This window comes from Salmo salar, chromosome 15, assembly GCF_965601325.2.
Source record: "Salmo salar chromosome 15, fSalSal1, whole genome shotgun sequence".
Classification (NCBI taxonomy): Eukaryota; Metazoa; Chordata; class Actinopteri; order Salmoniformes; family Salmonidae; genus Salmo; species Salmo salar.
This window is the reverse complement of record NC_138305.1, coordinates 90761217-90788649: the sequence shown is the minus strand read 5'-3', so window position 1 is coordinate 90788649 and position 27433 is coordinate 90761217. Positions and strand designations below refer to the sequence as shown.

General features: G+C 42.7%; 1 protein-coding gene across 3 annotated transcripts in view; it reads left to right on the top strand.

Annotated features, from left to right (window-relative positions):
* Nucleotides 1–15315, top strand: part of LOC106572386 (protein bicaudal D homolog 2) — a 36290-nt gene extending 20975 nt beyond the window's left edge. For 2 of the 3 annotated variants that reach the window (XM_014146474.3, XM_014146475.3), the window contains 6 exons: nucleotides 2774–3271; nucleotides 6996–7910; nucleotides 8761–8937; nucleotides 10231–10382; nucleotides 12047–12395; nucleotides 13420–15315. In XM_014146474.3, coding sequence (XP_014001949.1) covers nucleotides 2774–3271; nucleotides 6996–7910; nucleotides 8761–8937; nucleotides 10231–10382; nucleotides 12047–12395; nucleotides 13420–13425 — 2097 coding nt within the window. In that variant the 3' untranslated portion in view covers nucleotides 13426–15315. The remainder of the gene's footprint in view (nucleotides 1–2773; nucleotides 3272–6995; nucleotides 7911–8760; nucleotides 8938–10230; nucleotides 10383–12046; nucleotides 12396–13419) is intronic. The other variant, XM_014146478.3, reaches the window with a different exon arrangement.
* Nucleotides 15316–27433: the final 12118 nt, after the last annotated feature.

The window sequence follows — 27433 nt, the reverse complement described above, 5'->3', positions numbered from 1 at the left end:
GTTCCGATTGCATTTGGTCTCCTATTAATACTTTTTTTGAATGTCTTTTTTTTTAATTTACTTTTGACGCTAGCAAGAACGAGACTAGGAAGTAATCAAGACGGCTAGCTTGATTAAGTCTCCATGTATATCTCCCTAGGTCAGGGTTTTTCAGACTCCATATAGCCACTAGTTCTATTGTATCCATGATCTTCGTGATCTGCTTGAGGGTGATAGTTTGTAGTGTGATTTCCTTTATGATCCATTGAGGTACTTAAAACCGTATTAGTGTGGATCATCATCATTTGGCCCATATAGATTAATTAGCCAGATCTGTCAGATACATTGAAGTATTATTTGCAGTTGTCACTATGACAATGAAAACACCATGAAAGCCCTGAATGGTCTGAACCAGTATCTGCTTTAGACCTCATGAATGGTCTTGTTACCACAATAGGCAGATTGCTGTAGGATGCGTTGATCAGTTGATTGACTGGTGTAGGACTGTAGAATGATAAACTTTACTCTAGTGTGGATGCTCACTAACGTTTTAAAGTTATTTAGCCTGTAGTTTATTATTATAGTTATTGTTGTAGTTATTGGCTTGGTGGATGGCCCAACACAACTAACATTATCACAACAGAACTAGCCAACTACTAAGTCTAGCTAACGTTAGTGAACTTGAATGAAATAAATATAAAATTGCACTTATACACTTGTTTACTTGACTTTTATACTCTATAAATTGACTCTTTAAAATAATTTACTCTGGCAAGTTTGCCACCATCGTGCTGCAGTACGGAAGTAAAGCTGAAGTCGAATCCATCACTTCCGTTGTTTGGCTGTGCCCATAGTAACGTAAAAAAAGTAGGTGGGAATGGGATAATGATGACGTAACTGGTAGACTGGCAGCCATTTTGAGTGTACCAATGCCAGGAAGTAAAAGCAGGAAGTGTACCCTTCAATCTGTGCTGTGATTTGTTGAGTCAACTCAACTGACATTACAAAAAAGACATTCCATTACATGAGTCACATCAGTTAGCATCATTTGAATGAACATTCTACTTTATTAGCATGGCAACCCAGCATCAGTTTATAGAACATTCCAAAATACCCTGGAAATGATTCCATCACAATACCAGGCAGCCATAATCCCAGTCAGTATTAGATAGAACGTTGCGGCCCTGCCCGCCTGTGGGGAAAACAAACTGTGGTTACCTAGGTTATCCCATTGGCTCACAATTTTCTGGTCTGCTTGTTTTAGTCAATTTCGAAACGAAATTTAAGAAAAGTGCAACATGTCTAAAAATTACTTTTTAACATTGCTTGCTCCTGGGCATGCTCACTACTTCGAAAAACATAATATTGAAGGGCTTCCCTTATGCCCCTTTTCATGATGGTGTTAGCAGCTACGTGAGTGCTAGCGAGCTACCGACCTGAACATTGTTTGCCAAGACCAACATCACAAACAGACTATACAGCTACATGTAGTCCCTGCTCTCCCATGCCGAATTGCCTGAAGCCACAGGGCTCTTCTCGCAGGCTCCAGTTCCCTACGTGGGTTTTTTGACCTGGTTACATGTGCATGGAACAACACAGCAGCTTTTTGGCATGTTTTGTTATTTTTGTATAACCAAAAATGAACAACGAAGTTGGTTCTTTTACACTGGGGGGGTCAACGGGAAAGAATGTTTGTGGTCGAGGGGAATTCCTTATTACGTGAGTATCGACTCAGACTATTACGAGCGTACCCATGAGTTTAACAGTCACAGCTTCCAAGCCCATTCTATTTCTATGTAATCAACACTCGGGTAACACAACAGAGCCATGTTCAGTATGAAGAACATTTTTTGAAACAGGGTGGATATAGCTGAACTTGTCCAATATGATTGTAGTATTCTACTGAATGAAGTTTAACCGCAGTGTGCCCTACTGAACACAACCCTGGTCTCCCATCAACAGCCAGTTTGGGACTTGGGCCAGAATACTCCTACTCTTCCCAAAAGGGTCATGGAATGCATACCCAGATTTACTCAGAACCTTGTGTAACCGCTGAAAAATGTGCAATGTCATACCAAACAGTAGGAATGTGTTTATTTCTTAATGGACAATAGGCGGTTCCAGATCATTCTGTGGTTGGTTGGTTTCTATTGTTCCTGTCCATTTGAGTCTCCATCTTCTGCTGGGTTTAGTATCTGAGGGTGTCTGAGGATTCTTTCCCAGTGGTTCATGAATAAGGGCTAGCCTTGTCTATGTTCTGGGTTTGGCTGACAGTACATTGACTGTGTTTTCCCCTGCCAATCTGTCTTGACACACTCATTGTTGGGGAGTCATCTCAGTTGATGCGAGACAATGGCATCGCTCCAGTGGGACTTGTCAATGAACACTCAGGAGAGATAAGATTCTCATCCTGGTCACGCGTAGGCCTACTGTAAATGTGACGTAAACTCTGCTAACTCGTTTGTCAGTTTACTCATGAGTTGGCCAAGTAGTGCAGATCAATTATTCAAAAGGTTTTAAAATATTTTACCAACTGCCAGCCATAAGTAACCGATTTTAGAACATTCCTGTCGGTGTTCTATGGTCAAGAGTAGTGATAATCTGTGCATTTTACAGTTACACATTCCTAGTCCAGTACCACCCAACATACATGACAAGATAAGATTCACTTTTATTGTCCCTTAAGGAAAATGTGTCTGGAACATTCAAAACACTACTCCCACAGTGTTAACATACTCAGGCCTACTCTCTCTGAGTCTCTGTCCTTACATGCCCCCTCTCTTGTCATCTGCAGGTGGAGTTTGAGGCAATGAAGCTGGAGCTCACCCACAAGGAGGAGCAGGACGAGGTTCTCCGGGCACAGCTGGAGGAGGCGGCGCGGCTGAGGGAGATCGCCGAGCGTCAACTGGACGAGGCCCTGGAGGCCCTGAAAGAGGAGAGGGAGCAGAAGAACAGCCTGAGGAGGGAGCTCTCGGCCCTGGCCCTCAACCCCTTTGACTCTGTGGGCAACCTGGAGCTGCACCTGGAGCAGCTGGATGACAGTGGTGACAGCGGAGGGGGCCAGAGGAGCTCTGAGGACCAGGAGCACGACCAGGACAGCGGTTACAACAATGGCCCAGGGTCTGGTTGCGCTCCTACTAATCCTAACCCTAAGGCAAACGGGCACGTCCAGCGCTTCTCCACCCCCAGGAACAGTGATGTGTTCCTGAGGCCTGCCCCTGGCCTGGTGTCTGATCTTCTCAGTGAGCTGCACCTCTCAGACAGCCAGAAGCTCAAACAGCAGCTCATGCAGGTACACAACGGGCTCATATCAACAGAGATTCCATTAAATTACTATATGCAGGCCTAGAATTTCGTGATTTTAGTGGCAGTGCCATTTGGGCTTCAAGAGGTGCCCAATCTTTCATGTGGGACGTTAAACGAGTGTCCTGACTCTTTGTGGTCACTAAAGATCCCATGGCACTTATTGTAAGATTACTGGTGTTAACCCTGGTCCCCTGGATAAATTCCCAATCTGGCCCCTTATACCATCATGGCCATCTAATTATCCCAAGCTTCCAATTGGTTCTTTCATACCTGCCTCTGCCCTGTAAATATCCCCCAGGTCGTTGCTGTAGATATGAATGTGTTCTCAGTCATCTTACCTGGTGAAATAAGGGTAAAAAAATCTTTTAGGACACAGAGGTCATCTCCTAGGGCACCAAGACCATTAACCAAAATAGCCAATTACATTTATTTGAAAACGGACAAACACTAGCTATTCTGTTAAGAAAAAAATATTGTACGTGTATGTTAATGTACATAAATAATTAGCGTATGTGTAGGTGAATGTCAATGTGTATTGGCTACAGCCTGTCCAGAGCGATGCTGTGTGTGTGTGTATATATATATATATATATATATATATATATATATATATATATATATATATATATATATATATATATATATATATATATATATATATTATTTATTATTTATTTAAAGTCGGAAGTTTACATGTGGACAGTTTTTCTAACATCTTCAATTTGCACCTAGGGTTTTCAATACGAGGGATGTTTGCAGTTCTGTCCCGTTTTCTGTCTTCACTTGTAGCCTGCTTCGGAGCTGTGATGCCTGTGAGAAGGACCCGATCACGTTACGGGCATTGGCTAATAAGAATGTAGATATTTTAGAGAGCCTTGTGAGTGAGAGGTGCTTCGGCGCACGATGATTGGCAGCCGGGAGAAGGGAATTATAAAGATTATGTTCAGCCATACATTCTGTATGTAATGTATACTAATTCACTTCAAGGAATCAACTGTTTACATTTTCTTTCCGTGAGGAATTGTTTAAATGCAACCACATTGAAACAGACACAGCCTGTAGACCACGTGTCAATGCCTAGACTTAGCTCTGCTCTAATTATGCTACTTGTCTTTTGGGCTTGTACTTTCTATGAGATTATGAGGGTTTCAGGCAGGTTAGCTTTGCATGACTGAGAGGCAGGCCTGCTATGTTTGCTGTTTCCGGCTATAGACCACATCCTGCTACAAATAGAATTGGATCACTCAATGAGTCTCTCTCGTGACTACTCACAGTAAAGGTTCAAATGGCTCAACAAAAACCGTATTGCACATTAAATTGGCACTTTCCTACACATTCCTATAGCTCTGCTCAGTCTTTCCTACACATTCCTATAGCTCTGCTCAGTCTTTGCTACACATTCCTATAGCTCTGCTCAGTCTTTCCTACACATTCCTATAGCTCTGCTCGGAACTCTTGTTGCCGTTGGTCTACTATTTCCATTATGTAAATAAATGCCGTGCTTGACTTGTACTGAAATAGGTGCTTGCATTCATTTTGAGTGCCGGTATTGTTTATTTTATGCACAATGCATTTGAGCTAATATTCTGTAAGAGGTGCAGGGACTCGAGCACTAGAAAATGTGAGGTGCCGGTACGTTCCAGTGAGTTCCTGCTCAAGTCCAGCACTGTGTAAATGTATAATGCACTTAGCTGGGGGTTGGTATTGCTGTTGCTCAACACAGGCCCAGCAGGTGTTATAAGAGTACTTGAGTGGGTTGAGCCAGTGCTGCTCCACTACATGAATAATAAATACAGTTAGATGAAAAGGCACTCCAGGGTGAAATGTATGTTAACCATCTGAGAGAACATCTCCTCTTGTCTCAGTGAGAAGAAATATCAACCTGCTGAAATATATAACTGACATCACTTGTCTAGTGCTGAATGTGTTGTTCAGTGCAGTCGCCTGAATTCTTGGTTCAGTAAATCATCTGTCAGGAAACTCAATTAAAAATGCCATGTTTTGCTTTTACTATACATTTAGCAATCTATGAAGCAAATACCTGTTTTAAGCAATGGTTTTGGAACAAAGTGGCACTTTTAAATAGCTGGAAAATATGTAATTCCTTCTGTTATACACTACCAATCTAATGTTTTAGAACACCTACTCATTCAAGGTTTTTCTTTATTTTTACTGTTTTCTACATTGTAGAATAGTAGTGAAGACATCAAAACTATGAAATAACATTTGGAAGGAATCATGTCGTAACCAAAAAAGTGTTAAACAAATCAAAATATATTTTATATTTTTGATTCTTCAAATAGTCACACTTTGCCTTGACAGCTTTGCACACTCTTGGCATTCTCTCAAACAGCTTCATGAGGTAGTCACCTGGAATGCATTTCAATAAACAGGTGTGCATTCTTAAGTTAATTTGTGGAATTTCTTTCCTTGGTGTTTGAGCCAATCAGTTGTGTTGTGACAAGGTGGTAGGGGTGGTATACAGAAGATAGCCCTATTTGTTAAAAGACGAAGTCCATATTATGTCAAGAACAGCTCAAATACGCAAAGAGATACGACAGTCCATCATTACTTTAAGACATGAAGGTCAGTCAATCTGGAAAATTTCAAGAACTTTGAAAGTTTCTTCAAATGCAGTCACAAAAACCATCAAGTGCTATGATGAAACTGGCTCTCATGAGGACCCAAACTTACCTCTGCAGCAGAGGATAAGTTTATTAGAGTTACCAGCCTCAGAAATTGCAGCCCAAATAAATGCTTCACAGAGTTCAAGTAAGAGACACATCAGCTGTTCAGAGGAGACCATGTGGATCAGTCCTTCATGGTGGAATTGCTGCAAAGAAACCACTTCTAACGGACACCAATAATAAGTAGAGACTTGCTTGGGCCAAGAAACATGAGCAATGGACATTAGACCGGTGGAAATTTGTCCTTTGGTCGGAGTCCAAATTGGACATTTTTGGTTCCAACCCCCTTGTCTTTGTGAAACGCGGTGTGGGTGAACGGGTGATCTCTGCATGTGTATTTCCCACCGTAAAGCATGGAGGAGATGATGTGGGGGTGCTTTGCTGGTGACAGTCTGATATATTTAGAATTCAAGGCACACTTAACCAGCATGGCTACCACAGCAGTCTGCAGCCTTCCCAACTGGTTTGGGCTTAGTAGGACTATACTTTGTTTTTCAACAGGACAATGCCCCAACACACCTCCAGGCTGTGTAAGGGCTATTTTACCAAGAAGGAGAGTGATGGAGTGCTGCATTAGATGACCTGGCCTCCGCAATCCCCCGACCTCAACCAATTTGAGATGGTTTGGGATGAGTCTCTCATCCAGCCAACAAGTGCTCAGCATATGTGGGAACTCCTTCAAGACTGTTGGAAAAGCATTCCAGGTGAAGCTGGTTGAGAGAATGCCAAGAATATGCAAAGCTGTCATCAAGGCAAAGGGTGGCTATTTAAAGAATATCAAATATATTTTGATTTGTTGAACACTTTTTTTTGCTTACTACATGATTCCATATGTTATTTAATAGTTTTGATGTTTTCACTATTATTATACAATGTAGAAAATAGGAAGAAAAAAAAAACCTTGAATGAGTAGGTGTTCTAAAGGTTTTGATCGGTAGTGTATATTTAGCAGTATGAAGCCAAATAAAAATTAAGAAATGGTTTTCAGTCCTTTTTTCTGTTCCTCTGTGTCTCTTTCTCTAGGCTGAGAGGGATAAGACTGGTCTGGCCAACACTGTCCAGGACCTCCAGAGGCAGTTGGAGCTGTCCCAGCAGGCCTTTAGTGAGCAGGAGGACAAGGTGGGCTCCCTGACCCAGCAGCTGGAGGCCGTGCAGCTGCAGAAACACATCCTGCCCCAGGGAAAGGCAGCAGGCGACCGGGGGGACGGCAGCAGCAGGACCCTGGAGAACGGTGCGGATGACTACGACTATGAGCTGGACGTAAAGAGCACGGAGGTGCTGGAGGCCCGGATGAAGGCGGCCGGCGAGGAGCTGCTGAAACTGCGTGAGGAGCTGTCCCAGGCAGGGAAACGTTACTCGGCCCTGGAGCAGCGCTGCCGGCAGGAGAAGGAGCGGTGGAGGGGAGAGGCCCATGAGCTGGCTGAGAAGATCCGCCAGTGCATCAAGTCCAGCCGGCAGGACCAGGAGCGCATCAGCGAGCTGGAGAAGGAGATTGGAGCGACGAGGAAAGTGGCTACTGATTCTGAGGGTCATCTCAGCGTGGCACAGGAGGAGCTGCTGGCCTTCTCTGAGGAGTTGGCCAACCTCTACCACCACATCTGTGTGTGCAACAACCTCACGCCCAAACGCGTCACCCTGGACTACTATCGCGACGGGGCCAGGGGCCAGTCAGGAGGGAGTGGAGGGAGGTCCAACCACCTGCACCCCCATCACGGACGTAACAAGCGCCGCTCCAACGAGTTGTTTGCGAAAGCAGTGCACGGAGGGGATGGAGACAGTAGGCCTGGTACTCCCCAGGACTCCCGTGACAACTCCCCCTCGACACGCTGCTCCTCCCCTGCCCCAGTCTGCCCTGGCTCCCCCACGCTGGACTTCAGGGACCCCTCCAACGTACGTAACCTGGTGGCTGTCATCCGCTGCCAAATCAAACACCTCCAGGTACGAGTGCCACCGCCATATTGTCTTCCACTAAACATACATATTTAATGGTGGGTTCATTAATTAAAACCTCTATGGGATCGGTGTTCCTCCCCCCGCGGGACTGTTGATCTAACGTAGGCTAATGTGATTAGCATGAGGTTGTAAGTAACAAAAAACAACTTCCCAGTACATAGACATATCTGATATGGGCAGAAAGCTTAAATTCTTGTTAATCTAACTGCACTGTCCAATTTACAGTAGCTATTACAGTAAAAGAATACCATGCTATTTTTTGAGGAGAGTGTACAGTTATGAACTTCTGAACTTGAATGTATTAATAAACACACGTTTTTTTATTTTTCTTTGTTATATTTTACCAGATCTAATGTGTTAGTCTTCTACATTCATTTCACATTTCCACAAAGTGTTTCCTTTCAAATGGTATCAAGGATTTGCATATCCTTGCTTCAGGTTCTGAGTTACAGGCAGTTAGATTTGGGTATGTAATTTTAGGTGAAAATTGGGAAAAAAAAAGGGTTGGATCCTGAAGAGGTTGTCATAGTATGCCGTGCTGAATTCTGGTCCCATGGTACAGAATGCATTATTTGGCTTCTTTCAGAAAGCTGTTAAGCACAATGTCTGATGCTTGGTATTATTTGGGAAGTAGATATCTGGGAACTGTAGTGTACTAGACTACTAATACTACGTATGAGAGATATTTTGGATAATCTTTACATTGCTTTAGTTCGGTTGAAAGACCTATTCAGACACCGGTGTTTCCTGAGTGGTCCATCATGTCAGTGAAACTGAAAGTATGCTGAATAACATCACTAGGGCAATAAGCACTCGTCATGCCTGTTTCCCTCAGGTGGCGGTGGACCTTTGTCGCCACCGTGGCACGCTGCCCTATTCGGGAGGGATCAGCTGTGGAGGGGAGCTGGAAAGTGAGGCCCTCATGGAGGAGGTGCTGAAGCTCAAGTCTCTCCTCAGCACCAAGAGAGAACAGATCGCCACTCTCAGGACTGTCCTCAAAGCCAACAAACAGGTAACACACAACAACAAACAAGGTCATGCAATGGACACGTCAAGTTGAACACGCGCACACACACACACACACACACACACACACACACACACACACACACACACACACACTCACACAACCATCAGACTCAGATGGGTCACGTACTGTGTAACAAGATGTGCAGACGTCACTATCATAATTGCTCTTACCAAATGGGCATCAATCAGGTGTAGTTCTATTTTTGTCTTGAAAATAAGTTGAATCTATTTTTCCATTGAGGGTCTGGGGCTGACTGACTCTCAGCCTGACGTGTCCATGACCTGTAATCCTCAGACCAAAGTCACTTGATAATGTCCTGACTCGATAACAACTGAACATTCAATCAGACTTTTCCTCTGGTCTTTCTCTCTATTTTTTGGATCCTGTTCTGTTTTCTTGGCTTGTCAATTAAGCCTTGGGTATCTGACCCATAGCAACACCAGTAAGGTCTGTCTTCTGACTGCTACAACCATCAGTCTGCCTGAAGGGGATGTTCCTTGTTCAATTGTCTCATCTTTTTTTGTGATCTATATATATTTTTCAATGAAAAACAAATGATATTCCCTAAAAATAGGGGGGAAGGGGTAGGTGAGACATGATTGGACGGTCTGAGTGTAGACTGAGTCAGAGATGGAGTATGATGACGTCTTCCCCAGAGATCTTCCAGTACACTGCTCCTTCCTCCCCCTCTACTCTGTACGCCTCCAGCCCTGGCTGACCTTCTTCTGTCAACCCCTTCACGGTCTCTCTCTCTCCTCTCCTCTTTCTCGCTCTGTCTCACACACACACACAAACTCTAAGGCTAATCTCTGCTCGATTAGGCGAGCCTCTCTGTCACGGGTTAGCCTCTGAATTCAGATGTCTGGCTCTCTTCTATTCCACTGCCACAAAGATTGACAGAACTATGATATTTTAATAAATTACTATCATAAAACGTGTGGTTAACCTTTGTTCCCTTCTCGCACAGTTATGTAAATATGGCCTTTATTTACATTTTAGTCATTTACCAGACACTCCTGAGCGATTTACAGTAAACAGGGCATACGCTTTCACTTTAGAATTAAGATATTTGCCAGTTAATTGTTGGTAATTTGCTTAGACAGGGTCGATGCTGTATTTCTTGTTTCTATTTAAATAAAGGGTTGATATTTTCATTGCTAAAAATGTTTTTTTTTTTACATTGCACTACCAGATGAGAGGTCAACTTTGCCGTCTGTTATGTACTTAATGTATTTTCCCCAGCTGTAACAATGAATACTAATGTTTCTATTCCAGACAGCAGAGTTGGCTCTGAGCAACCTGAAGACCAAGTACGAGACAGAGAAGAGCATGGTGTCTGAGACCATGGTGAAGCTGAGGAACGAGCTTAAGGCCCTGAAGGAGGACGCTGCCACCTTCTCCTCACTGAGGGTGATGTTCGCCAGCCGGTACAGTCATTTATATACTGTCCTTTTCATATTCCCAATCACCAAGAATAGCAGCAATCTAGAGGCCTGAATTGGAGGAGTACAGTAACCTCTATTTGTTTGACAATTTAAAACCAGAAATCAGCATCACAAGTGGATAAACTGTATTTCAAGTCTCTGAGGAAAACAAACACAAAAAGGATTTCAGTTGTGTGCGTCAATTGGTGATGTGCTGCAATCAAAAATATACATATTTCATGATGTCCAAATTCCTGTGTTAGGCCTACTCTGAGATTAGCGTTCCAGGCCTATTTTCTACCCGGCTACACATCCACAGACTAGCCTCCCTCTGCTGCTGTGAACAGATCTACACCTAGCAGTGGACAGTAGACACTCCAGTGGAACTAATTGTTCTCCATCTTTAAGCAGCTAATCGTCATGTTTGTGCTCCTGTGGCTCATGTTTAGATGAGACAGTCAGACATTCCATGACATGGTAGACTAGAGCTTGGATGCGACCCAAATGGAACCCGTTCCCTAAATAGTGCTCTACTTTTGAGCAGAGCCCTAGGGACCCTGGTCAAAAATAGTGCATTAAATAGGGAAGTGTGCTATTTGGGACGCATGCTAGAGCTACCGTCACTACAGTGTCATCTAATCAGATTACCCCCCTGCAGTCCGCCACAATCCCTCTCACGTGCAGGTTAGCACTCACGTGCTACTGCTCTGTTTGGAGCCTCAGCCTGGACCGACCTGTCCGTCGGGTCAGGGAGACTCTCCACGCAACGGCCCCTTCTCCCCCTCTACCCCACCTCCAACAGTCTCTGTAGGGATAGCTGCTAGCAACCAAGAATGGACTGAGACAGAGTTAACCTATGCAGAGCCTGCCTCACGTGTGATACTCTGTTTGTTGGCAGGCAGATGTTTTTCAGTGTTGGCATGTGTGTCCTAAACTAGTGTGTGGCGGGACAAAGGCATTTGTTATTTGTGATAGTGTCTGTTGTCGTTGCTTGCACAGTTCTGTACGGTATTGAATACTGTAGCTACTGTTACTGTAGTGATTCCATATGTGGATGTGTTATTTTTAATGTATCTGTGTGTTAGTTTTAGAGGGATGTTAATTTAGCGATTGTTCAGTACTCCAAGCTCAGAAGGGCTTTCAAGGAAAGGAGTGTTTTCTCTGAATATGCTTTTTTTCCTGGAAAGACATTAAGCTCTGTCTCTTCACTAGGCATTAAATGAGCTGCCATTTGGTTAAGCCTGGTGTATGACAGGCCCTCTAATGCAGGGTGCGGCAGAAGCCTACAGTCTGCTGCTACGGCCAGAGGCCCTGACTGAAATTTGATTTGGGTAATGTTTTGTAATGGTGCCATCATGTGGTAATATAGAGTGCCTCACACTCAGAAACTCAAACTATTATTCAACAAATTCAGAAATTAAATGCTTTCTTTGTATATTCTTGGGTTTCTCTCTTCTCTTGGGTTTGACCCATGGGATCTTTACTGTCTGTCTTCTCTTATAAATGGCTGTGTCATCTTCCTCTGTGTGTTTGTCATAGCTGTTGATGATGAGCAGTACATTATTCAGATCATGTTTTCTATGTGTGTACAGTTTGTAACTTTTATCTGTCTAACATGTCTACTAAATGTGTGTGATTGTGTTGCTCTAACATGCATGTGTCTCCAGGTGTGACCAGTATGTCACCCAGCTGGATGAGATGCAGAGGCAGCTAGCAGCGGCTGAGGATGAGAAGAAGACCCTGAACTCCCTGCTCCGCATGGCCATCCAGCAGAAGCTGGCCCTGACCCAGCGCCTGGAGGACCTGGAGGCCCCTCTGTCCCCCCACGGCCTCGGCAACAGCCCTCGCCGCGCAAGGGCCAAGGAGCTGGGCACCAAAACGGGCCGGAGCCCCCGGCGCAACAGCCCCGTACGGAGCAGGAACAGCCCCCGCTCCAGCCCAGTCCTCACCAACAGTGTGTCCAGCACCGCCAGCCACCACTTCCGAGCCCTTACCCGCAGCCTCCACACCAGCCCTGTAAGAACCCGGTCTTCCTCCACCACTACCTCCTTCCATCCTGACCCTCTTCCTCCTATACATACCCCTTCCTCCTCTACCCGTACCACTCCCCGACCACGCAGAGCAGCCAAGCTCCCCAGGGATGCCACGTTCATTAGAAGTCGTAGTGTCACTGATGTGTTCCAAGCAGGGCTGCGTCTTTGGGAGGAACAGGATGACGCCCAGTCTGACTCCTGTATAGGATCTTCCAGCTCCCTGGATAGCGCAGTCTTTGGGAGGGCTCTTGTAAGGGGTGCCAGATGGGCTTCAGGCCCTAATCATGAAGACACCTTTTTCACCAATCGCACTTTGTGCTCCTCGTCCTCTCCCTCCAGAGTAAAGTCTTCCTATTCCAGATCGATAGAGAATCTGGCCTCTTCCAGGTCTCTCTTTATCCCTTCTGTCAACATATTAGACCCACAGGGCACTGTTAAGCCAGTGTTGAAGCCAACCTTGGAGGTTTCTGTTCATAGAAAACAACAAAACGTTGTTTACAAATCAAGTTCTTCAGAGGTGGTGTCCACAAGATCTTCCAATTCTTCTCCAACCCCAAGGTGCCTTACAGCAACTCCCCTCTCTCTCCCAAGTCAGTCCAGTAGGACCAGACGGGCCCCAGGCTCAGAATCACAGAGTCGTTTGAGTAGGCCTAGTTATAGGGTCACCAGTGATCCTCCTCACCCACAACCAGCCAGGGCTTGTAGTTCACAGCCCAGAGGATCACGCTCACACAACCAATGACACTTTGGAGTTTTATCAGCATAAGTGCTCAAGAATGTTTCCCAAGTTAGAGAAAGTAGACAAGCAAAATACATCGATTGTCTACTGATGGCACCACATAGTCCCATAACCTCTTGTTAATACTTACTCTCTTTTTTTTACCTGTTGTCTTAACCAATTGTTGTGCTGTGTGGATCAGTGACAGTATCCTTTTTCAGTTTGTTTTGGTCCTTCGGTTTATTACTAAATTTCCTTTTTATGTCTCTGTCTCCCCTTGTGTCTGCAGCGGTAAAACCAGTCAGTCGTCACGATCACCCCAACCCCCCAGTCCTCCATAAGAACCGTGTTCTCCATGTCCACCTCCTGAAAGAAACGCCTTCCCTTCCTCCTGAAGTCGTCATTCCTCCAAACACATCCTCTTTATCCCAGACCTCCTGAGTCAACTCCGACCTTTCTACTCTACTCATCAGACCCAGTGGACTGGCTGCCCTTTCCGTTTCTCCTTTCCATCTTCCTACCCTCTGTATGGACCCAAGATGCCTACCTGCATGCAACCAGGAAAGGAGAGTTAAAGAAGAAAACACACTCTGATTTTATTTATAATGTTATGAAGTAAAGGACTGTTTTTCTGACCTTCACAGTATTATTTACCCTTTCTTTCGAACTGAAAACCCTGTCCTGCTGTGTTCTCCTGCTGTTGATGTATATTTATGCAAATATTTTCCATTTTGATGCTGCTGCAAGTTTTTTGACACTAGTGAAGACGTTTAGCCTGGCAACATGCCGTAGTCTGTCTGGCAACGTGCAACGTTCTTCTAGTGTCAGACAGCATCCCCCCCTGGACAACTGCTGCATAGCCTGACCACCATGGCTGCATCTGAAATTTCACCCTATTCCCTACTGTATATTGTGCACTACTTTTGACCTGGGCTAATGGCGATTTGGTTGAAACTAGTGCAATAGGTTGGGAATAGGTGTGCCATTTTGGTTTCATGGGCATTTTAAAACACAGCAGCCTTACTAACCATAATTGAAATACTAAATGCACACTGAAGAGTCCTGTCCCTCGTGTTTTGAGGTTGATTTATTTCTATAGCTCTGCATCTTCTACCGGCGGTAACTGTTAAATCCTTCTCTTTGTCCTGTGTCGTACCTGACTGTTTGGCTTCGGCCTACCAACCATGCCCTTCAGTCAGGAGATCAATATCACTGATGGAAATGATTCATCTGTAGCCTCAGCACCTCAGGTTTATATCACAGTTGAATGAACTAGCTAACAAAAAGATGGGAGATATTTGACGGGCATGCTTCTTTTCAAACTATGCAGATAGCTCTGAGACTGAAGGCCCTGCAGACTGCTGTTTTCCAGGACCTGGGTAAGGACGGTCCCATAGAAATAAAATTACGAGAACAGACCTCTGTTTTAATTATATTTCTATGGATTCTAACTATTTAATTTCCCTCTCGTCTCCTGGCAGCAGGGTTGTAGTGGTCGTGGGTCTTCTAATACAGTGTCCCTACTGGACCACACTGCCAGCCTCCTACAGTGTAGGGTCCACCGTGGGGCACATCCACCTTTATATCTAGTAGCCTTAGTGATTTGACAGTTTGTTTTAGAATTAAAAAATAAATATAAGAAAAAAAACAGGCTCAAATGAACTTGGTCCAGGTGGGTTTCCGTGCTGTGTTTAGTGAAGGTCAGTACATCATGCTAATTGGGGGTTCCAATGTTGGAAACAGTGCCTTGGTTTTCCTCTTGCTCCAGTCATTTAATGTTTAGACTAAATCACCTTTTTAAATATGTTGAACACTGTTGTAGTGATGAGATGTGTAGTTAATTTTCTATATGATTATGGACCTTTGTTTAGCTTTTCGGGAAACTAATAATAGGCTCTTTGGTACTTGTTGTAGTTTGTACATTTTCTTTGTCCTTAAACCTCCCCACCCCCCTCCCCTGTTCTCACTCTTTCACAAATGTGTTTGTACAGGTAGGTGTTTTGGAAATGTAACTGATCATCATATGTCTGTGTGTGGACAAAATGAATTAGTGCATTCATTTTATTTGTCGATAGAACCTAAGATGCCCACATGGTCCTCATCAATTTCTGTGTATGTAAAGTAAGTTAATTTTGTTGACCTGTGAACTTATTGTGTGATGGAGAATAAAGCAACACCACTGTCAGTGTAAGTCATTTTTGGGCTGATGGCATATTAATCAAACTGTAGGATGTTTTCTTTGCCTTTAGGATTAATACTTCAAGATCCTACCCCTAATATGGCAAGTCAAACGTTGAGGCATCTTTTGCATCTTTTGAAGCAAGTTGTCCAATTTATTTGATGTTTCATTTGTTACATTGTATCTACTCCGTTGGATTTGCCCAGCTTATTGTGATTGGTTCAATTATCTCCAGGCCCTTACCCCTATACTGGGGGCGTAGAGTGAAGTTAAACCTGTTATATCGGCACATTTATTTATTATTTTTAACCAGCCGGCAAATTCATTGAAGTTCCTTTTTATAGTAATTGTAAACAATACCGGTATATTTATATGCATTGGTTCTGACATTTTTTCTTAGAATAACCTGAAAAAAAGTGGATACCACATGGCCGTGCATTAAGGAAAATTGTTGAACTAATGGAGAGAAGATATGTAACGATCAAAGCTGTGAATTAAATGACAGGTTGGCAGCGATACCTTTACCTGCTGCTTCCTCAACACCTGCCGCTCAGACATTAGGTTGGAGGCAAGAAGCGTCCCAAGGAGCCATGTCCGGACGCTCGTACTCCTCCACCGACCCAAAAGCAGATCATAGGACCTACCTATGGGCACGTTGTAATGAGATGAAACGGCTTGTGCACGATAAGTAGAGTGACCTCAATTTTCCTTTGTCAGAAATCCCCCCCATCACGCTCAAAGTTTAGCCTACCTGACGTTAAGGGATTCCTATCATTTGTAATGTGCATCCACTTATGGTGACATTAATTGCTTATAATGTGCAACTACAGCCATTTGGTGCTGATGGGTAGGGACTCAGTACTCCCCATCAGCTACTGATGTGAGTTTTGTCATCTGTCGGTTGAAGACAATATGCACAAGGATCGTATCAGTTCATCCTCTTCTAGGCTAGTGCTGTAACAGTTCATCCTTCCCTGGGTTTGAAAGTGGGTCAAACATGACAGCTGGATGGCAGTCCTGTCAGTCATTGGTCTTGTTCTGAGAAAATGAAATTGTTGAAACCAACACTCATCCAGGGAATATCAAAAGAACCTCAGGACCAATCCCAAACCCCTGCAGGGCAGGTCATGGTCTCTGACACACTTTCTCATTTACCCACTAGCCATATGATTGCATATTTTGTTTCATTATCTGGTCCCTAGATTATAGCATCATTATGTCAGCACACACACAGTAAAACCCAGGGGTGTTACTTTGGTTTTAGAAGTGGGGGGAATATATATATATTTTTAATTATCATTTAGGATGAACACTCCAAACAGCCTACCCGACCCCTCGGAGGCTTCCGCATGGGCCTAAAGTACAACGTTGCCTTGTTTTGTGTCACATTCCAATCTTAAAATGGGGGGGACGGACATGTCCCCAGTGAAAGTTGCGCTCCTGACAAAGACCCTCACTATAAAGACAGAAGAAGGGTCTTGATACTGTAGGTTGGGGGAGAGATACAGACTCGAGAATGAAGTTACCAGTTAGATATGGTAAATCTATCATGTTGACGGCCAGCTGCTGTCACTGTTATAGGCAGCTCCAAATGAAATGTGGCCCCGTGGTCATATTCCAGGAATTTTGTGACAGATTGGGAAACTGATGTTGACCCTCTTTAATCTGAGTCTGTGTGTTTGCTGTGTAACTGATGATTGCTCAGGAATAACAGAGGGAAAAAAATGCGTTGTTGAAATCCTTAATTCACACAAAATGTCAGTCATTTTGCTATACTTTTTGGTCCAGTGATCTATCTTATAAACACATTCTGCTGTTTGTTTTTGTCTGTGGGCAAAAGTAAATTTGCCTCTTCAAATCCTGTACAGTATTTCAAATGTCTTACCCCATATGACTTCCCTTTAATCCTGTTGTTGCTTGCCTAAACTTTGTTCTTTGCTTCAGGTACGTAGTCATTGTGCACTCCGGCTGGCAGCACCTCAAACTGATTAGTACCGAAAATGTAAGTCCTTAAATCGTATAAAGCTGTAGTCATGTCCATTGTTCCCTCAATTTTATTAGCACTGAGCAAATTTCAGGTTTTGAAAATTCTGTGCAACTTCCAGAGCACGTTGACTGTAAACACTGAGGCTCTACCTGCTTTAAGTTACAGTTTTAACAGTGGCCAGGTAGGCCTACATTATGATCAAATAGCCACATTAGCCTATCAGAGTGGCCTACCATCAAAAACAATAACTGGGCTAATAACTCACTAACTAGCAAAAGATATGAACAAAATGTGCACATGTGGCTACATGCAGCTCTTGCTTTTATCAACAACAAAAAAAAGCCCATCTACTCACGACCACAGCTGTAGACACAGTCCAGTTCAAAGTAAATGGCACGGGTCCATATATGGCAATGGTCTATTTACATTTATACAAATGGTGGGACTAATCCTGATTGCTGATTGGTTAAAACTGCATTCCAGCCAGTGTCTATTCCACAAGTTACCACCGGCTAAATCTATGACGTTAAAATGTCTATTTACTCTGTTCCATCTGACTACGCAATCCACTGTCTCGTCAGCTCAGCCAGGCACTTTATAAACTTTGATCTCCACTATAAAAAGCATCTAGACATTATCTCACATTTCTTTTAGACTAACATTTAGTTTTCAATAGCTGAGATGTATATAAACCTTGCTGTCTTTCTCTCTGACATTTGCTACGTTGTTTCAATATTCAAATTTGATCTCCAGCTGTCCCATAGTAATCAACATGTTGGGAGTCGGGACGAGACAAATCAAATCAAATTTTGTCACATACACATGGTTAGCAGATGTTAATGCGAGTGTAGCCAAATGCTTGTGCTTCTAGTTCCGACCATGCAGTAATATCTAACAAGTAATCTAACAGACAGGCAGGCAGCGGTTCTCAGCCAGTAGATATCATGAATCAGCTGGCATCATTTTTATGGATATATACAAAGAAATGTCAATTGAAAAATGGTCAAATGAATCAAAGTGCAGCTAGTTTGCAGTCTTTCCAGCTTCAGTTTGAAGATATTGTGTTAGCTGAAGTGTTGGTTAGCTCCTCTGAACAACAGTGTCCTGACGAGTGAGCACATTTTCTATGCCAGGCGAAATCGTGCCTCATTAGCTCATTGTTATGCATGTATCCAAATATATGTCACTAGAAAACAACTTATGCAAATGCAGCTACTTTGCTGTTATTCTGCCTGCACTTTTTGACGTGACTGTAAGTTAGCCGTAGTTGGCTAGCAAGCAAGGGAGAAGAAGTTGCCAGCCAGTATGGCAATGGAACATTTAGAATGAACGACTAACACACATCTATAGATGCAGAACAAAAAGACTGAACGACTGGGTCAAGTCTCTGGCAACCGAACCGATAGAACCAACAACGAGCTTGCTTGGGTAGCAACCTCAGATTTGTGCCGCGACTATATCTTTTGGAAGGATGAAATGGTATGAATAAATTAACCAAAATCTTTTTAATGAAAATATGTTAATCATTATTTGAAAATGTTGGGACCCCGTTGTATAAAAGTAAGGCTTCTTGTATAAAAATTATAATGCCCTCGAAACCGGTGTTTGGAGGATATATTGGCACGGTTTGCTGCTAACAACACCCTTGCCAATATGTCCTCAACACCGGCTTCGAGGGCATTATCACTTAAATAGGCCTACTGCAGCTCTGATTGGTTATGCCGCACCGTACTATAGGGCTGTAGTGCGCAATAGAATCATACTCTGATGTATTCTGCCTACAACAAAATCTCTTGCGTAGTTTGTTTTGTTTTGTTGCATTGAAGTGGCTAATATTGTGTTGATTCGATAACAATTACCACAGTAAAGGGAAACGTTGAAAGTCTTAACTAAGGGGGAAAACTCTAAATAGTTGAGTGAAGTTCAATCTGGTGCCTGATATTTCTTCTGCGCTCTGTGCGGCATTCACAAGGATTTGTATGGCAGTCTTGGGGCTACTGCGCACCCATGCACATGCGCAGGTTAGAAGGAACTTTTTTTTTGTGTACTTGTACCCCTTTTTCGTGATATCCAATTGGTAGTACAGGCTTGTCCCATCGCTGCAACTCCCGTATGGAATCGGGAGTGGGGAAGGTTGAGAGCCAAGCGTCCTCCGTAACACGACCCTACCAAGCCGCACCGCTTCTTGACACACTGCTCGCTTAACCCGGAAGCCAGCTGCACCAATGTGTATGAGTAAACACCATACAACTGTCGATCATTGTCAGCTTGCAGGTGCCTTGCCCACCACAAGGAGTCACTAGAGCGTGATGGGACAAGGAAATCCTGGCCGGCCAAACCCTCCCCTAACCCGGACAACGCTGGGCTAATTGTGCGCCGCCTCATGGGTCTCCCAGTCACGGTTGGCTGTGACACAGACTGGGATCGAACCCGGGGCTGTAGTGACGCTTCAAGCACTGCGATGCAGTGCCTTAGACCGCTGCGCCACTCGGGAGGCCCAGAAGGAACATTGGTTATGTAATATCCTAAACACGTTATCAGTCTACTATGTTGTCTCTCTAATATGTCTCTGTGCTGTCTCTCCCCAGACCTGATCCCACCAGATGTGTGTGTAACCTGCTCAACACCTCCACTATCTATGCAAACAATGAGGTCAGCCTGGCGGAGGTGGACATCTATGGGTTTGACTATGACTACACCATGGCCTTCTACTCCAACGCCCTCAACAATATGATCTATAACACTGACAGACTTCCTCATCGAGCACTGTGCTCTAACTAAACTGCCAAAACACTGACACATACTGATAATTTTCTGCTCTTGTTTGACAGTATCCTGAAGGTATCCGCCTATATTACTACATCCCAAACTTCGCTGCACAGGGCCTTCACTATGATATTCAAAAGGTAAACATCATACAGCAACTATGTGCTCTAATACATCGCTCTGCCCTTATTTAAACATATAATCTCAAGGTACCATGGGTTTACGGTACTGTTTTGTCCTCCCCAGGGCCTCCTGATGAAGATCGATGCTTTCCATTACATTCAGCTGGGGACTGTGTATCAGTGAGTTCTGGTTATGGGTAGGTGAATAACACTCTGCAATGTATGGGTCAGTCAGTGTACTAAACATATAAATATAATGAATATAACATGCTTGGAAACTCTAACCCTGGCAAACACACCTGATGCCAACAGATGTCCTGCCCCCATCCCCACCTAACAGTTCAATTAAATAGGTGTTTCCATTTTTCTCATTTCACGATGTAGCCTTTTTTTTTTGCAATAGCATAGAATTCTTATTATCATATTGATTCAATGATGAATCCTCAACATTTTTTTCTATCGTGTAGTTTTCTTATTTTTGCCTAATCGATCATGCTGCGTTGTAAATATGCATGAACTTTTGTGTGCAATGAACATTGCTGTGTGTCAGTGACAATGAATGAACACAGGGATGATATCTGATGCTGATTTTAACTATTTGCAGGTTTAAGAAATGTCTTTGATTTATTTTTTCAGGTACATAACATTGTTATACAATAAGTCAGCAGCTATTTTCAGCCAGTTAGCGGCGAGATAAGTTACCTTTTTCTAAAACTATTCCAGATGTGCACAATGTTATAGGAATAGTAAAGATTTATTTGAACTGAAAATTATTTATATTCCATGGCTAACCATAAATCTATTTTAATTTCAGAATGACCACAAATGTTACTGTGTTACTATGAGAAGTTATGCACAGTGCTTTTCAGAGTCCATCAATTTAATGTTGGGATCTGTCCCCAGGCCTTTAATGTAATAACTTCACACGTTGCGCATTGGCATCTGTGCGAACACTTTAGACATTACTGTTGTCCAATCAAAGACATTTCTTAAACCTGTCGTCCAGGGCCGTATATTTAGAAATACAGTGAGCTCCAAAAGTATTGGGACAGTGACCATTTGTTTTGGCTCTGTACTCCAGCACTTTGAATTTGAAACGACTGACTTTTTTGTACATGGTCCCCTAAAATGGGGGAACTAAAAGTATTGGAACAAATTCACCAATGTATTTGGTCCGATATTCCTAACACAAATTGGGCACAAAATAATCTGAAACACAAACAAAACAGCAAATGAATCCAATGCTTGATGTAATCATTGTGTGCTAAGAATATGGGACCAAATAAACTTTTGATACACACAAGTGAACTTGTCACAATACTTTTGGGCCCCTAAAATGGGGGGGAAAGAGTCCATGTACAAAAAGTGCTGTCATTTCTAAACGGCTCATATGGATGAAAATACCTTCAAATTAAAGCTGACCGTCTGCATCGAAGGTGCTGGAGTACATAGCCAAAACAAAACACATTGTCCCAATACTTTGAGCTCACTGTATCTCTGCTAGAGCTGACCTTATCTGCTATTGTCCCTTCTCAGTGTACAGGGCTTGAGAGGGATGCGTAAGGTAAAGCCAAACATGTTTAATGTTAAAATCTGCTACTCTTTTGGAACGCAGTATTGTCAAGATAACTACTTTTTACCGTGTGTAAAATTGCTTGTTTCATTTGAAAGCTTTTTATAAAAATACAAAAAATGCATGAAATGAAATGTATGCATTCACTACTGTAAGTCGCTCTGGATAAGAGCGTCTGCTAAATGACAAATGTAAATGTAAATTTCACTGGTGAACTCATGGGTACACTCACAATGGCTGCCTGGTATTGTGATGCAATCATTTCCAGGGTATTTTGGAATGTTCTATCAACAGCACAGAAAAAAAATGTATGAAATTGTATGAAATGTATGCATTCACTACTGTAAGTCGCTCTGGATAAGAGCGTCTGCTAAATGACTAAAATGTAAATGTAAAAATGTAACTGATACTGGATTGCCATGGTAATGTAGAATGTTCATTCAAATGATGCTAACTGATGTGGCTCATGTAATGGAATGTATTTTTTGTAATGTCAGTTGAGTTGACTCAACAAATCACAGCACAGATTGAAGGGTACACTTCCTGCTTTACTTCCTGGCATGGGTCTAGGTCGAAAATATACAGGTTCGGCTCCAGCGCCGTTGCTAACTGCCAGCTCTGTTGCTAACAAGCATAGCTGGTCCCATTGTTGCAAAGAGTTATGGGATATTAGAATTTTGTTGTCTTAACCTTTGTCATCTTAAACCTAGGCATGGGTACACTCAAAATGGATGCCAGTCCACCAATTATGCCATCATTGACTTGAATGGAGACCCTTTCTATTCTAAGCCTTTAGACCAATTCAGAATTTTTTTCTGCTTGCATTTTGTATTTATATTTTGATGTGTGTATTTTCTGTTATTTATGTAGTTCAGGGCTCATTTGTAAAATAGGCCTTGGTCTCAGTATGACTCCCTGATAAAATTAAGGTTAAAAAACAGGTAAAAAGTTTGGAAACACCTACTCATTCCATACATATGTAATCATGTAGTAACCAAAAAAAAAACAAATCAAAATATATCTTCAAAGTAGTCACTCTTTGCCGTGATGACAACTTTGCACACTCTTGGCATTCTCTCAACCAGCTTCAACTTTGCACACTCTTGGCATTCTCTCAACCAGCTTCATGAGGTAGTCACCTGGAATGCATTACAATTAACATGTGTGCCTTGTTAAAAGTTAATTTATGGACTTTCTTTCCTTCTTAATGTGTTTGAGCCAATCAGTTGTGTTTTGACAAGGTAGGGTTGGTATGCAGAAGATAGCCCTATTTGGTAAAAGACCAAGTCCATATTATGGCAAGAACAGCTCAAATAAGCAAAGAGAAATGACAGTCCATCATTACTTTAAGACATGAAGGTCAGTCAATCAGGAAAATCTCAAGAACTTTAAAAAGTTCTTCAAGTGCAGTCGCTAAAACCATCAAGCTCGATGATGAAACTGGCTCTCACGAGGACCGCCATAGGAATGGAAGACCCGGAGTTACCTCTGCGGCAGAGGATAAGTTCATTAGAGTTACCAGCCTCAGAAATTGCAGCCCAAATAAATGCTTCACAGAGTTTAAGTAACAGACACATCTCAACATCAGCTGTTCAAGGAGACTGCGTGAATCAGGCCTTCATGGTCGAATTTCTGCCATGAAACCACTACTAAAGGACACCAATAAGAAGAAGAAACTTGCTTGGGCCAAGAAACATGAGCAATGGACATTAGACTGGTGGAAATCTGTCCTTTGGTCTGATTAGTTCAAATTTGCCATTTTTGGTTCCAAACGCTGTGTCTTTGTGAGACGCAGAGTAGGTGAATGGATAATCTCTGCATGTGTAGTTACCACTGTGATGCATGGAGGAGGATGTGTGAGGGTGCTTTGCTGATGACACTCAGTGATTTATTTAGAATTCAAGGCACACAGCGATACACCATGCCATCTGGTTTGCGCTTAGTCCCACTATCATTTGTTTTTCAACAGGACAATGACCCAACACACCTCCAGGTTGTGTAAGGGCTATTTGACCAAGAAGGAGAGTGATGGAGTGCTGCATCAGATTACCTGGCCTCCACAATCACCCAACCTCAACCCAATTGAGATGGTTTGGGATTAGTTGGACCGCAGAGTGAAGGAAAAGCAGGCAACAAGGTCTCAGCATATGGTGGAACTCCTTCAAGACTGTTGGAAAAGCATTTCAGGTGAAGTTGGTTGAGATAATGCCAAGATTGTGCAAAGCTGTCATCAAGGCAAAGGGTGGCTACTTTGAAGAATCTCAAATATAACACTTTTTTTGGTTACTACATGATGTCTTCACTATTCTACAATGTAGAATATAGTACAAAATAAAAACCCTGTAATGAGTGGGTGTGTCCAAACTTTTGATTGGTACTGTATATTTGTTTGGTACTAAAACTGTGTTGACCCTATAGGGGGCTGAACCCAGTTCCAGATGAGGTCCTGAGGCTCTATGGGGCTACCCACCATGTCCCCCTACACCAGATCAGCGAATTCTACGGACAGACTACATAAACATAAATGGTACCGTAGATCATTCATGATACATCGGGATGCGTGAGGTAACGCGCAACGTTAGTTCCGGTACTTTGGACAAATCACAATTTGGCAGGTGTTAGATTCTTTAGAATTTTGGAAGGTTAGGCGACATTTGCACCATGGACTTTCCCGTAACTTGCAAATTGAGTGAGTGGAGCACTTTGTTCCAGCAGGGAGTTTTTGTTCATCAGGTTCAGTCTGTAAGCCTTGGAGCTTTGATGTTTTCACTCAGGTTCACATTCTTCTATGTCTATTGAATGCCTCCCTGTGGAGGAAGCACAACATGCTTCCCCTGCCTCCTAATCTTCCATCTCAAACATACTGTATGCCCACTACCCACAATCCTCTGGGTCTGGTACTGGGCTCCCTGTCTTCATAAATTAGGGATTAGCTCTGTGTACAGGCCTCGCTCACTGTGGGCACTGGTTTCATTTTTTTCCTCCTTGGAAAGAGAGTTGTTACAAACATGGTACCTCATTAGAGCTAGAAGCACCGGGTGGTAATATCATGTTTAGAAATAAGTATTTTATACCCATTTTGTAACTGCATTTCTTGCTAATCACACCCAATTTTAGAGCCGTAGTAATATGTTGACGAGTGTGTTTATAACCATACAAAACCTAGGGTTTATAAGTGTGTTTATAAGCATACAGTAAGTAGTTGACTTGTAATTGTCCATAGGATCTCAAAGTGAAGCAGTTCATGAACATCTTCTCCATCCCAGAGATGACCCTCCTAGCTGTGGCCAATGATTTCTTCATCTCCAACGACATTGAGTACGATCCTGAGCACCTCATCAAAGATGTCTCAGTGAATGTCTCAGCACACTTGATTAATGCAATGATTCAGAAATGTGTGGCTATTTTAAAAGTCTTTAATTTTTACTCTGGCTAACAGAGTAAAAATGCTGTCTTCTGGTGTTAAGGTCATTCTTGCAGGGACATGTGGTGTGGGAGATCATGTCTTTACACTGTACCACTCAGAGGGGAGGTATGTGGTGTAGATGTCTCCCACACAACCTCTGGAAGGATCTGAATCTAGATCTGTCTCTTTATGCAGTATCTCTCCTGGACCTAGTTTGTGTCGTCAAAGTAGTGTAGTGTAAAGAGGCCCTAACTCTGGTGAACAAAAGACTATTATATTTTATGATATTCTTTCACTCACTAATTAAACCTTGGTACATACTGTCCTTTACATGCTATTCTCCCTCTTCTAGGACCATGTCCCCTTTTTTCAGACTAAGAACAAAGAACCTGTTCAACATGGCCTCCATCAGCTGTCTGCTAAATTACGATCACTCCTATACCTTCTACCCCCTATGCATCCCTCTGCAGCATAAGGTGCCCCTGTGGCTGCATGAAGACCCCTTTCCTAGAGGAGATGGCCCACATCCGCTGAGCCAACAATGGGTTGTCATGCTGGTTTCTCCTCGCTGGGTTCTCAACATGGACATTCACAAAACAGCCCACCAGAGGGCACTGTAGATCAGTATTATTCAGAGAATAAGCTTAGGTTATTACTATTTCTGTAACTGAATACTGTGAGTAGTATCATGGCCTATATAGGAGTTACTCTCTGGCAGATCTAAGTGAACCAATAATAGACATGCACTTCAGAAACCTTTAACTTAAACACCCTTCATTGTACATGTTAGTTATTAACTAATTGGTCATACACCCATCCCTGTGAGACTGGCAAACAAAATATCTGGTTGCATTTGATGACCAGCATGCAAAGACCGATGCAGCATGTGCCCATCATGGACACATGTCTATTTCGTGATGAAAACATAGCACGTACTGTATGTTAACGATGTATGTTCAAAATACTGTAGCTGCTTTTAAAATAGAATATGACAAAATGTAAACAATTTTGTCACTGTTGTAGCTTTTTTCATTTGTCATGATGTTGCATGTGTAGCCTATTGATTGTTGACTGATACAATTCAAGCTTTAATGTCCATAAAAAATGTAAGAACAAGAAGTTAGATAATCAATCTGTAAATCGAGAAATGTGTATGAACTTTTGAGGTAGGCATCTATTGAAATTGATTTGAGCTGCTCCTGCTCCAGTCTACCACTTCGCCAGCTATCACATACAGTTAACTACCAGCTATCACATACAGTTAACTACCAGCTATCACATACAGTTAACTACCAGCTATCACATACAGTTAACTACCAGCTATCACATACAGTTAACTACCAGCTATCACATACAGTTAACTACCAGCTATCACATACAGTTAACTACCAGCTATCACATACAGTTAACTACCAGCTATCACATACAGTTAACTACCAGCTATCACATACAGTTAACTACCAGCTATCACATACAGTTAACTACCAGCTATCACATACAGTTAACTACCAGCTATCACATACAGTTAACTACCAGCTATCACATACAGTTAACTACCAGCTATCACATACAGTTAACTACCAGCTATCACATACAGTTAACTACCAGCTATCACATACAGTTAACTACCAGCTATCACATACAGTTAACTACCAGCTATCACATACAGTTAACTACCAAAATAAAGGAAACACTTGAGTAAATGAGGGATACAGAGTATATTTAACACAGGTGTGGTTCCTGAGTTAATTAAGCAATTAACATCCCATAATGCTTAGGGTAATGTATAAAAATGTCCAGTTGCCTGTTATTTTGGCTACCATGGCTAGAAGAGATCCCAGTGACTTTAAAAGAGGGGTCTCAAAGGAGCATAGGGGGTTTAAAGTGTGTGTGTGTCTCAGTGACAAGATCTCAAACCAATTGAACACTTATGGGAGATTCTGGAGCGACACCCGAGACAGAATTTTCCACCACCATCAAAAAAACACCAAATGATGGAATTTTCTTGTGGAAGAATGGTGTCACATCCCTCCAGTAGAGTTCCAGACATTGTAGAATCTATGACAAGGCGCATTGAAGCTGTTCTGTAGCCTATACACTGTAGGTATAGGCTACTTTACTATCATGAAGGCACTTTAGTTTTTCACAGATTATGCATTTTAAAATGTCATTATGGCTGACTGAGAAAAACCAGATGTTCCACTACCAGGACCTGGCATTTTAAAATGTCATTATGGCTGACTGAGAAAAACCAACTGTTCCACTACCAA